This window comes from Lithobates pipiens, unplaced genomic scaffold, assembly GCF_037356315.1.
Source record: "Lithobates pipiens isolate NorthernLeopardFrog02 unplaced genomic scaffold, aLitPip1_a1.2 Scaffold_30, whole genome shotgun sequence".
Taxonomy (NCBI): Eukaryota; Metazoa; Chordata; class Amphibia; order Anura; family Ranidae; genus Lithobates; species Lithobates pipiens.
The window spans coordinates 101,602,522-101,615,302 of record NW_027507791.1 but is presented as its reverse complement, the minus strand read 5'-3'; the positions used below and the strand labels follow the sequence as shown (position 1 = coordinate 101,615,302).

Genomic DNA, 12,781 nt, shown 5'->3' with positions numbered 1-12,781 from the left:
CTGCACAGAGAGAGACCTCGCTTCACACTGCCTCCATAGAGAGAGACCGCTTCACACTGCCTGCACAGAGAGATACCCGGCTTCACACTGTCTCCATAGAGAGAGACCCCGCTTCACACTGCCTCCACATAGAGAGACCCCGCTTCACACTGCCTGCACAGAGAGAGACCCCGCTTCACACTGCCTCCACATAGAGAGACCCCGTTTCACACTGCCTCCAAATAGAGAGACCCAGCTTCACACTGCCTCCATATAGAGAGACCCCGCTTCACACTGCCTCCATATAGAGAGACCCCGCTTCACACTGCCTCCATATAGAGAGACCCCGCTTCACACTGCCTCCATATAGAGAGACCCCGCTTCACACTGCATCCACAGAGAGAGACTCCGCTTCACACTGCCTGCACAGAGAGAGATCCCGCTTCACACTGCCTCCACATAGAGAGACCCCGCTTCACACTGCCTCCACAGAGAGAGACCCCGCTTCACACTGCCTCCACATAGAGAGACCCCGCTTCACACTGCCTCCACATAGAGAGACCCCGCTTCACACTGCCTCCACATAGAGAGACCCCGCTTCACACTGCCTCCACAGAGAGAGACCCCGCTTCACACTGCCTCCACATAGAGAGACCCCGCTTCACACTGCCTCCACATAGAGAGACCCCGCTTCACACTGCCTCCACATAGAGAGACCCCGCTTCACACTGCCTCCACAGAGAGAGACCCCGCTTCACACTGCCTCCACAGAGAGAGACCCCGCTTCACACTGCCTCCACAGAGAGAGACCCGGCTTCACACTGCCTCCACAGAGAGAGACCCCGCTTCACACTGCCTCCACAGAGAGAGACCTCGCTTCACACTGCCTCCACAGAGAGAGACCGCTTCACACTGCCTGCACAGACCCCGCTTCACACTGCCTGCACAGAGAGAGCAGTCACTTTCTGTGCAGGCACTGTGAAGCAGTCAGTCTCTGTACAGGCAGTGTGAAGTGGAGCAGTCTCTCAGAGAATGGAGCAGTCTCTCAGAAAGAGACTGCATGATTGCCCCCAGAGAGACTGAGAAAAAGCTTGCCACTTCCCCACACCCAGTACACAGACCAATGAGACTGCAGGAAGATGAAGACTAAAGACTGTGCTGTCACTGCCACCACACTAAGCACTACCTGTGGAGTCCGGAGCTTCTCTGGTGAGTGAGCACCACACCACTGGGCAAGCCAAGCAAGCAGAGTAGCTGAGAGTCACAGTGAGCGCAGCAGGCTAAACACGCAAGTCCTGCTGTCTCCCCGGCATGAACACCAGATTCACCAGGGTGCAGGTTCCTCCTGTCTCAATTGCGGATAGTAAGAAATGCAGATGCAGGCGCATGCCGGAGCACAGGCTAGATTAAGGGCATTATGGACCTGGTGCTGCAGTGGAGCAGGTTTAGGAGTGGCAGGGATATGAGGTAAATAATGTCATATCCCAACTCTTGCCCAGACTTGGTCACAGCCCCACAGGGCTGTAATGTTAGGGAAGCCCAGAACTTGAATTACCAAGCTTCCATAAGAGCCGTGTGTCGGTGTGTGCTCTGAGGTGAAAGTTTCCAAGCCATCAGAATACAGTGATCACTGCTGGCAGCTATAGCAGCCAGCACTGATCGCTAAAAAACATAAAGACACGCTGGTTGTACTGTCAGTTGATGGAGTCAAATTCTGTACAACCAGTCTGCACAGAGATAGCTTGAAATGTCTGCTGAACCGGCAGAATTTCGATCTGTCTATTGTGGCCTAAGTCCACCAGTCTCTGGGTTTAATAATATCCTCAAATCTTCTGAAAGGGGGGCTCCACTTAAGTGTAGAAATTCACTTTGAACTCCACCTTATTTCCAGAACTCTCTTTAGGGTCCTTTAACACTGAAGGCGCTGTACAGGCGTTTTAGTGCTAAAAAATAGCACCTGTAAAGCACTTCTTATGCCACTCCAGGTTTCCCACTGGCGCGATGCGCTTGAAGGACATTCTGAAAAGTCCAGCAAGCAGCATTATTGGGGCGGTTTGGGAGAGGTGCCCAGCCCATTGAAATGAATGCAACACGGCCGTTTTTAACACTTTCTTTGGCCACTAGTGGGGGTTAAAAGTGCCCTGCTAGCACCACTAAAACAATGATAAAGCGCCACTAAAAGGAGCAGCGCTGTACCACTACCGCCCACATTGCCCCAGTGTGAAAGTACCCTTTGGTATTAGATGTGCAAACAAAAAGGTGAGACCACATCTAATACCTACAGAGAGTAATGGAAACAAGGTGGAGTTCAAAGTGAACTGTGTCATTACCTGCAGGGATTGGCATTTAGGGGGGTTAAAGCAGGCAGGGATGAAATGTGATATCAACTATTCACTGCCTGTCAAATGCCTCTGAAAAGTGACCTGAGCATGGATCACTTTTCAGAGGAGTGGCAGTGGCTGCTGCAAGTGAATACAAGCATTTAGGCTCACACTGGTGTGCTGCGGTTTGGCTGCAGTGCGGGTGTACTGGCGGGTGTCACACCCCCTCAGACTTCTTTTAGGTTACTTATTGTTGCTGCATGTTCTGAAAGTGCACCAAACATGCAGCATGTAGGACGTTTTGTGCACTTTCAGAACATGCAGTAAAAATGTGCATCCTCTATGTCCCAGGGGCAACATGCAGGATGACTGCCAGTACACCAGCACTGCAGCCAAACTGCAGCATGTCAGTGAGAGCCCACATAATACCACCTAGCCCTAGGAGGGCAAGGTACTGGCACAGACTGCTAGAAAAAAACTCTTTGGCTGCAGAGAGGAGGAGAGAGGAGGAGCTCACTTACTTGGATGGTCCCAGCCTCCCAGGAGCCTCACTGGATTCCAGCCAACTGCTCAGATTGAGCAGAGAGCAGGTCCAGCCTCTGCCAGCCAATGGTGTGTAGTAGGGAGGGGCGGGGCTGTGCTGTGTAACACAGACTGTCAGCCCTGACATGAAGACATCGCTGGCTCCCAGTACTGGACTCGGCCAGCTCAAGAGCTGTGCATGTTGCGGGTTTTGAGCTGACGATACAGCAGCCTTTGCCACCGCATATCAGAGCAGCCCAGGGGGCAATTGCATCCCTGCCCCCTGGCCCAGCCCTCCCCTGGTCCACTGCCCTACTGACACTTTCCATTGCCCTACTGACACCGTCCACTGCCCTACTGACACTTTTCATTGCACTACTGACACTGTCCTCTGCCCTACTGACACCGTCCATTGCTCTACTGACACCATCCACTGCTCTGCTGACACTTTCCATTGCCCTACTGACACCATCCTCTGCTCTACTGGCTGACAGTGTCCACTTTTAAGGTATTCTAGTTTCATATTTTAACTGGCATTTCTTTTAGTAATGTGGCCCCAGCCACTGTTCACCGTAGCACACCTCATTACTACTCTCTTTGGGTAACAAGAAAGGTGTCCCAGGTATTTTACAAACCTATAGCGTGTACTACAAAAAAAATTCTGTGCGCCATGAAGGTGCTTGGCTTGAAGAAAAGGTGGTAATCCTAATCTATACCCTCAGACTAACAATCCCACTGTCCAAATGTGCCCCCTGTTTTCCTTCATCCAGAGTGGGGGCACTATAATACAGGAGGTGTGTTTCTGGTCAGATCACCAGGTGAAAACAGGAGGAAAAGGGGCAAAGAAAGTAAAACGAATGCAGCCAGCACATCAGATTGGTAAACTTCTCCTTTCGCTGTCCAGTCACCGGCTGGGGGGAGTTGGGGACAACCTGGGCTCAGAGGAGGTGGGTAGAACGATGCTGCCACCAGACTGAGGACATCTGGTGGCTTAAATAAAGCACTACAGGGAAAATGTCTTGACTGATGGCAACTGTTCCAGCAGAAGCTACATCTGCTTTTTATCACTTAAAAATGTATTCATTGTTATCTTATTTTTAGCTTTAATGGGAAACGCGTATGACAATAAAAGGCCAATACACATCTATGGTATGGCTAAGGACGGTGAGACCACCGAGTACCACCAATGTCCAGCTGATCACGACCCTTTCCTTGCTGCATATTCCATAGGGCTGTGCAGCCTCTGCCGCACATCTCCCTGATGAAAGCGACCACTGCAAACTCACGCTCCCTAATGATGGGTATTTGATTGCTCTAGCCCGCTGTTCCCTCTGTTTATAAGCCACCCGAAAGCCACGCTGTTTTGCGCTGCTGTTCGGACATTGTAGTTCTTTATTCCGTCTCATTCTATAATTCCCTGCACAGACCGAACATCAAAGAACTACAACTCCCGGCAGCCACCTCGCCGTGGAAGCCCCGCCGTACGCTCTCAGCCGAACTAAGCAGTGCGCCAGAGAAAGGCCCGTCTCCGCCCAATAGGAGAAAAGACTACTGTCGCCCAAGCAATCACAGCTCTGGAAAAGAACCCGTGGGCGGGGCTGTAGCGGGAGTAGGTTGAGAGGTCGCAGTGGAGGGAGGTAAAAATTAGTCGGTGGCGATAGTCGGTTGGTGGGGTGGAAATGCCGGTTCATTCCCGAGAGAAGAAGGAGAGTAACCACAATGACATGGAGGTGGACTACCCGGAGAATGAGGGCAGCACCACCGAGGAGGAGGACACCGACAGCTCCAGCGGCAGCGAGGAGGGCGACAGCTCGGGTAATGATCATATAGTACTGTCCCAGCTTCATCCAATAGAGGGCACTACTGGGGGCCCTCCCTTCATCCGGGGCTGGTGATGGAGTACTGTGCACCCCACCTGACTCCTCTGTGTCCGATGTGAGGGTTCCTGTACCCACTACTGTGCTCTATTATCATATACTAATGTGACGATGGCTGGATGTGTGTGTACACTCCTGTCACTGGGGTCCTCTGTCCCTGTCCACCCCCTCAGTCACTGTGGTGCTCTGCCCCCCCCCCCCTCAGTCACTGTGGTCCTCTGCCCCCCCCCCTCAGTCACTGTGGTCCTCTGCCCCCCCCCCAGTCACTGTGGTCCTCTGCCCCCCTCCCCCTCAGTCACTGTGGTCCTCTGCCCCCCTCCCCCTCAGTCACTGTGGTCCTCTGCCCCCCTCCCCCTCAGTCACTGTGGTCCTCTGCCCCCCTCCCCCTCAGTCACTGTGGTCCTCTGCCCCCCCCCCTCCCCTTCAGTCACTGTGGTCCTCTGCCCCCCCCTCCCCTTCAGTCACTGTGGTCCTCTGCCCCCCTTCCCCTTCAGTCACTGTGGTCCTCTGCCCCCCCTTCCCCTTCAGTCACTGTGGTCCTCTGCCCCCCCCCTCCCCTTCAGTCACTGTGGTCCTCTGCCCCCCCCCCTCCCCTTCAGTCACTGTGGTCCTCTGCCCCCCCCCCTCCCCTTCAGTCACTGTGGTCCTCTGCCCCCCCCTCCCCTTCAGTCACTGTGGTCCTCTGCCCCCCCCCCCCTCCCCTTCAGTCACTGTGGTCCTCTGCTCCCCCCCCCTCCCCTTCAGTCACTGTGGTCCTCTGCCCCCCCCCCCTCCCCTTCAGTCACTGTGGTCCTCTGCCCCCCCCCCCTCCCCTTCAGTCACTGTGGTCCTCTGCCCCCCCCCCCCCCTCCCCTTCAGTCACTGTGGTCCTCTGCCCCCCCCTCCAGTCACTGTGGTCCTCTGCCCCCCCCCCCCCCAGTCACTGTGGTCCTCTGCCCCCCCCCCCTCCCCTTCAGTCACTGTGGTCCTCTGCCCCCCCCCCCCTCCCCTTCAGTCACTGTGGTCCTCTGCCCCCCCCCCTCCCCTTCAGTCACTGTGGTCCTCTGCCCCCCCCTCCCCTTCAGTCACTGTGGTCCTCTGCCCCCCCCCTCCCCTTCAGTCACTGTGGTCCTCTGCCCCCCCCTCCCCTTCAGTCACTGTGGTCCTCTGCCCCCCCCCCTCCCCTTCAGTCACTGTGGTCCTCTGCCCCCCCCCCTCCCCTTCAGTCACTGTGGTCCTCTGCCCCCCCCCCTCCCCTTCAGTCACTGTGGTCCTCTGCCCCCCCCCCCTCCCCTTCAGTCACTGTGGTCCTCTGCCCCCCCCCCCTCCCCTTCAGTCACTGTGGTCCTCTGCCCCCCCCCCCTCCCCTTCAGTCACTGTGGTCCTCTGCCCCCCCCCCCCCCCTCCCCTTCAGTCACTGTGGTCCTCTGCCCCCCCCCCTCCCCTTCAGTCACTGTGGTCCTCTGCCCCCCCCCCTCCCCTTCAGTCACTGTGGTCCTCTGCCCCCCCCCCCTCCCCTTCAGTCACTGTGGTCCTCTGCCCCCCCCTCCCCTTCAGTCACTGTGGTCCTCTGCCCCCCCCTCCCCTTCAGTCACTGTGGTCCTCTGCCCCCCCCTCCCCTTCAGTCACTGTGGTCCTCTGCCCCCCCCCTCCCCTTCAGTCACTGTGGTCCTCTGCCCCCCCCTCCCCTTCAGTCACTGTGGTCCTCTGCCCCCCCCTCCCCTTCAGTCACTGTGGTCCTCTGCCCCCCCTCCCCTTCAGTCACTGTGGTCCTCTGCGCCCCCCTCGCCCTCAGTCACGGGGGTTCCCCCGCCCCCCTTCTGGCGGCTCTTCTTCCCTCCTCCCCCTCCCACCCCCCTTCTGGCGGCTCTTCTTCCCTCCTCCCCCTCCCACCCCCCTTCTGGCGGCTCTTCTTCCCTCCTCCCCCTCCCACCCCCCTTCTGGCGGCTCTTCTTCCCTCCTCCCCCTCCCACCCCCCTTCTGGCGGCTCTTCTTCCCTCCTCCCCCCCCCTCCCCCTTCTGGCGGCTCTTCTTCCCTCCTCCCCCCCCTCCCCCTTCTGGCGGCTCTTCTTCCCTCCTCCCCCCCCCCTCCCCCTTCTGGCGGCTCTTCTTCCCTCCTCCCCCCCCCTCCCCCTTCTGGCGGCTCTTCTTCCCTCCTCCCCCCCCCTCCCCCTTCTGGCGGCTCTTCTTCCCTCCTCCCCCCCCCTCCCCCTTCTGGCGGCTCTTCTTCCCTCCCCCCCCCTCCCCCTTCTGGCGGCTCTTCTTCCCTCCCCCCCCCCCCTTCTGGCGGCTCTTCTTCCCTCCTCCCCCCCCCCCCCCCCTTCTGGCGGCTCTTCTTCCCTCCTCCCCCCCCCTCCCCCTTCTGGCGGCTCTTCTTCCCTCCTCCCCCCCCCTCCCCCTTCTGGCGGCTCTTCTTCCCTCCTCCCTCCCCCTTCTGGCGGCTCTTCTTCCCTCCTCCCTCCCCCTTCTGGCGGCTCTTCTTCCCTCCTCCCCCCCCTTCTGGCGGCTCTTCTTCCCTCCTCCCCCCCCCTCCCCCTTCTGGCGGCTCTTCTTCCCTCCTCCCCCCCCCCTCCCCCTTCTGGCGGCTCTTCTTCCCTCCTCCCCCCCCCCTCCCCCTTCTGGCGGCTCTTCTTCCCTCCTCCCCCCCCCCTCCCCCTTCTGGCGGCTCTTCTTCCCTCCTCCCCCCCCCTCCCCCTTCTGGCGGCTCTTCTTCCCTCCTCCCCCCCCCCTCCCCCTTCTGGCGGCTCTTCTTCCCTCCTCCCCCCCCCTCCCCCTTCTGGCGGCTCTTCTTCCCTCCTCCCCCCTCCCCCTTCTGGCGGCTCTTCTTCCCTCCTCCCCCCCTCCCCCTTCTGGCGGCTCTTCTTCCCTCCTCCCCCCTCCCCTTTCTGGCGGCTCTTCTTCCCTCCTCCCCCCCTCCCCCTTCTGGCGGCTCTTCTTCCCCCCTCCCCCTTCTGGCGGCTCTTCTTCCCCCCTCCCCCTTCTGGCGGCTCTTCTTCCCCCCTCCCCCTTCTGGCGGCTCTTCTTCCCCCCCTCCCTCTCCCACCCCCCTTCTGGCGGCTCTTCTTCCCCCCTCCCTCTCCCACCCCCCTTCTGGCGGCTCTTCTTCCCTCCTCCCTCTCCCACCCCCCTTCTGGCGGCTCTTCTTCCCTCCTCCCCCCCTCCCCCTTCTGGCGGCTCTTCTTCCCTCCTCCCCCCCTCCCCCTTCTGGCGGCTCTTCTTCCCTCCTCCCCCCCTCCCCCTTCTGGCGGCTCTTCTTCCCTCCTCCCCCCCTCCCCCTTCTGGCGGCTCTTCTTCCCTCCTCCCCCCCCCTCCCCCTTCTGGCGGCTCTTCTTCCCTCCTCCCCCCCCCTCCCCCTTCTGGCGGCTCTTCTTCCCTCCCCCCCCCTCCCCCTTCTGGCGGCTCTTCTTCCCTCCGCCCCCCCCTCCCCCTTCTGGCGGCTCTTCTTCCCTCCTCCCCCCCTCCTCCTTCTGGCGGCTCTTCTTCCCTCCTCCCCCCCCTCCTCCCCCTTCTGGCGGCTCTTCTTCCCTCTTCCCCCTTCTGGCGGCTCTTCTTCCCTCTTCCCCCTTCTGGCGGCTCTTCTTCCCCCCTCCCCCTTCTGGCGGCTCTTCTTCCCCCCTCCCCCTTCTGGCGGCTCTTCTTCCCCCCTCCCCCTTCTGGCGGCTCTTCTTCCCCCCTCCCCCTTCTGGCGGCTCTTCTTCCCCCCTCCCCCTTCTGGCGGCTCTTCTTCCCCCCTCCCCCTTCTGGCGGCTCTTCTTCCCCCCTCCCCCTTCTGGCGGCTCTTCTTCCCCCCTCCCCCTTCTGGCGGCTCTTCTTCCCCCCCTCCCCCTTCTGGCGGCTCTTCTTCCCCCCCTCCCCCTTCTGGCGGCTCTTCTTCCCTCCTCCCCCCCTCCCCCTTCTGGCGGCTCTTCTTCCCTCCTCCCCCCCCCTCCCCCTTCTGGCGGCTCTTCTTCCCTCCTCCCCCCCCCTCCCCCATCTGGCGGCTCTTCTTCCCTCCTCCCCCCCCCTCCCCCATCTGGCGGCTCTTCTTCCCTCCTCCCCCCCTCCCCCTTCTGGCGGCTCTTCTTCCCTCCTCCCCCCCCCTCCCCCATCTGGCGGCTCTTCTTCCCTCCTCCCCCCCTCCCCCTTCTGGCGGCTCTTCTTCCCTCCTCCCCCCCCCCTCCCCCATCTGGCGGCTCTTCTTCCCCCCTCCCCCTTCTGGCGGCTCTTCTTCCCTCCTTCCTCTCCCACCCCCCTTCTGGCGGCTCTTCTTCCCTCCTCCCCCCCCTCCCCCTTCTGGCGGCTCTTCTTCCCTCCTCCCCCCCTCCCCCTTCTGGCGGCTCTTCTTCCCTCCTCCCCCCTCCCCCTTCTGGCGGCTCTTCTTCCCTCCTCCCCCCCTCCCCCTTCTGGCGGCTCTTCTTCCCTCCTCCCCCCCTCCCCCTTCTGGCGGCTCTTCTTCCCTCCTCCCCCCCTCCCCCTTCTGGCGGCTCTTCTTCCCTCCTCCCCCCCCCCCCCCTCCCCCTTCTGGCGGCTCTTCTTCCCTCCTCCCCCCCCTCCCCCTTCTGGCGGCTCTTCTTCCCTCCTCCCCCCCCCCTCCCCCTTCTGGCGGCTCTTCTTCCCTCCTCCCCCCCTCCCCCTTCTGGCGGCTCTTCTTCCCTCCTCCCCCCCTCCTCCTTCTGGCGGCTCTTCTTCCCTCCTCCCCCCCTCCCCCTTCTGGCGGCTCTTCTTCCCCCCTCCCCCTTCTGGCGGCTCTTCTTCCCCCCTCCCCCCCCTCCCCCTTCTGGCGGCTCTTCTTCCCCCCTCCCCCCCCTCCCCCTTCTGGCGGCTCTTCTTCCCTCCTCCCCCCCCCCTCCCCCTTCTGGCGGCTCTTCTTCCCTCCTCCTCCCCCCCCCTCCCCCTTCTGGCGGGTCTTCTTCCCTCCCCCTTCTGGCGGCTCTTCTTCCCTCCTCCCCCCCCTCCCCCTTCTGGCGGCTCTTCTTCCCTCCTCCCCCCCCCTCCCCCTTCTGGCGGCTCTTCTTCCCTCCTCCCCCCCTCCCCCTTCTGGCGGCTCTTCTTCCCTCCTCCCCCCCTCCTCCTTCTGGCGGCTCTTCTTCCCTCCTCCCCCCTCCCCCTTCTGGCGGCTCTTCTTCCCCCCTCCCCCTTCTGGCGGCTCTTCTTCCCCCCTCCCCCCCCTCCCCCTTCTGGCGGCTCTTCTTCCCCCCTCCCCCTTCTGGCGGCTCTTCTTCCCTCCTCCCCCCCTCCCCCTTCTGGCGGCTCTTCTTCCCTCCTCCCCCCCTCCCCCTTCTGGCGGCTCTTCTTCCCTCCTCCCCCCCCTCCCCCTTCTGGCGGCTCTTCTTCCCTCCTCCCCCCCCCTCCCCCTTCTGGCGGCTCTTCTTCCCTCCTCCCCCCCCCTCCCCCTTCTGGCGGCTCTTCTTCCCTCCTCCCCCCCCCCTCCCCCATCTGGCGGCTCTTCTTCCCTCCTCCCCCCCTCCCCCTTCTGGCGGCTCTTCTTCCCTCCTTCCTCTCCCACCCCCCTTCTGGCGGCTCTTCTTCCCTCCTCCCCCCCTCCCCCTTCTGGCGGCTCTTCTTCCCTCCTCCCCCCCTCCCCCTTCTGGCGGCTCTTCTTCCCTCCTCCCCCCCTCCCCCTTCTGGCGGCTCTTCTTCCCTCCTCCCCCCCTCCCCCTTCTGGCGGCTCTTCTTCCCTCCTCCCCCCCTCCCCCTTCTGGCGGCTCTTCTTCCCTCCCTCCCCCCCTCCCCCTTCTGGCGGCTCTTCTTCCCTCCTCCCCCCCTCCCCCTTCTGGCGGCTCTTCTTCCCTCCTCCCCCCCCCCCTCCCCCTTCTGGCGGCTCTTCTTCCCTCCTCCCCCCCCCCCTCCCCCTTCTGGCGGCTCTTCTTCCCTCCTCCCCCCCCCCCCTCCCCCTTCTGGCGGCTCTTCTTCCCTCCTCCCCCCCCCCCTCCCCCTTCTGGCGGCTCTTCTTCCCTCCTCCCCCCCCCCTCCCCCTTCTGGCGGCTCTTCTTCCCTCCTCCCCCCCCCCTCCCCCTTCTGGCGGCTCTTCTTCCCTCCTCCCCCCCCCCTCCCCCTTCTGGCGGCTCTTCTTCCCTCCTCCCCCCCCCCTCCCCCTTCTGGCGGCTCTTCTTCCCTCCTCCCCCCCCCCTCCCCCTTCTGGCGGCTCTTCTTCCCTCCTCCCCCCCCCCTCCCCCTTCTGGCGGCTCTTCTTCCCTCCTCCCCCCCCCCTCCCCCTTCTGGCGGCTCTTCTTCCCTCCTCCCCCCCTCCTCCTTCTGGCGGCTCTTCTTCCCCCCTCCCCCTTCTGGCGGCTCTTCTTCCCTCCTCCCCCCCCCTCCCCCTTCTGGCGGCTCTTCTTCCCTCCTCCTCCCCCCCCCTCCCCCTTCTGGCGGGTCTTCTTCCCTCCCCCTTCTGGCGGCTCTTCTTCCCTCCTCCCCCCCCCCTCCCCCTTCTGGCGGCTCTTCTTCCCTCCTCCCCCCCCTCCCCCTTCTGGCGGCTCTTCTTCCCTCCTCCCCCCCCCCCCTCCCCCTTCTGGCGGCTCTTCTTCCCTCCTCCCCCCCCTCCCCCTTCTGGCGGCTCTTCTTCCCTCCTCCCCCCCCCTCCCCCTTCTGGCGGCTCTTCTTCCCTCCTCCCCCCCTCCCCCTTCTGGCGGCTCTTCTTCCCTCCTCCCCCCCTCCTCCTTCTGGCGGCTCTTCTTCCCTCCTCCCCCCCTCCCCCTTCTGGCGGCTCTTCTTCCCCCCTCCCCCTTCTGGCGGCTCTTCTTCCCCCCTCCCCCTTCTGGCGGCTCTTCTTCCCCCCCTCCCCCTTCTGGCGGCTCTTCTTCCCCCCTCCCCCTTCTGGCGGCTCTTCTTCCCCCCTCCCCCTTCTGGCGGCTCTTCTTCCCCCCTCCCCCTTCTGGCGGCTCTTCTTCCCCCCTCCCCCCCCCTCCCCCTTCTGGCGGCTCTTCTTCCCTCCTCCCCCCCCCCCTCCCCCTTCTGGCGGCTCTTCTTCCCTCCTCCCCCCCCCCTCCCCCTTCTGGCGGCTCTTCTTCCCTCCTCCCCCCCCCCTCCCCCTTCTGGCGGCTCTTCTTCCCTCCTCCCCCCCCCCTCCCCCTTCTGGCGGCTCTTCTTCCCTCCTCCTCCCCCCCTCCCCCTTCTGGCGGGTCTTCTTCCCTCCTCCCCCCCCCTCCCCCTACTGGCGGCTCTTCTTCCCTCCCCCTTCTGGCGGCTCTTCTTCCCTCCTCCCCCCCCCCCTCCCCCTTCTGGCGGCTCTTCTTCCCTCCTCCCCCCCCCCCTCCCCCTTCTGGCGGCTCTTCTTCCCTCCTCCCCCCCCCCTCCCCCTTCTGGCGGCTCTTCTTCCCTCCTCCCCCCCCTCCCCCTTCTGGCGGCTCTTCTTCCCTCCTCCCCCCCCTCCCCCTTCTGGCGGCTCTTCTTCCCTCCTCCCCCCCCCTCCCCCTTCTGGCGGCTCTTCTTCCCTCCTCCCCCCCCCTCCCCCTTCTGGCGGCTCTTCTTCCCTCCTCCCCCCCCCTCCCCCTTCTGGCGGCTCTTCTTCCCTCCCCCCCCCCCCCTCCCCCTTCTGGCGGCTCTTCTTCCCTCCTCCCCCCCCTCCCCTTTCTGGCGGCTCTTCTTCCCTCCTCCCCCCCTCCCCTTTCTGGCGGCTCTTCTTCCCTCCTCCCCCCCTCCCCTTTCTGGCGGCTCTTCTTCCCTCCTCCCCCCCCCTCCCCCTTCTGGCGGCTCTTCTTCCCCCCTCCCCCTTCTGGCGGCTCTTCTTCCCCCCTCCCCCTTCTGGCGGCTCTTCTTCCCCCCTCCCCCTTCTGGCGGCTCTTCTTCCCTCCTCCCTCTCCCACCCCCCTTCTGGCGGCTCTTCTTCCCTCCTCCCCCCCTCCCCCTTCTGGCGGCTCTTCTTCCCTCCTCCCCCCCTCCTCCTTCTGGCGGCTCTTCTTCCCTCCTCCCCCCCTCCCCCTTCTGGCGGCTCTTCTTCCCTCCTCCCCCCCCTCCCCCTTCTGGCGGCTCTTCTTCCCTCCTCCCCCCCTCCCCTTTCTGGCGGCTCTTCTTCCCTCCTCCCCCCCTCCCCCTTCTGGCGGCTCTTCTTCCCTCCTCCCCCCCCCTCCCCCTTCTGGCGGCTCTTCTTCCCCCCTCCCCCTTCTGGCGGCTCTTCTTCCCTCC

The 12,781-nt window shown here is 63.4% G+C and overlaps 1 protein-coding gene across 1 annotated transcript in view; it reads left to right on the top strand.

Moving 5' to 3' along the window:
- Positions 1 to 4,390: 4,390 nt before the first annotated feature.
- The window catches only part of BRMS1L (BRMS1 like transcriptional repressor), a 51,367-nt gene continuing 42,976 nt past the window's right edge, over positions 4,391 to 12,781 (top strand). The window contains exon 1 of the mRNA XM_077464689.1: positions 4,391 to 4,637. Coding sequence (XP_077320815.1) covers positions 4,502 to 4,637 — 136 coding nt within the window. The 5' untranslated portion in view covers positions 4,391 to 4,501. The remainder of the gene's footprint in view (positions 4,638 to 12,781) is intronic.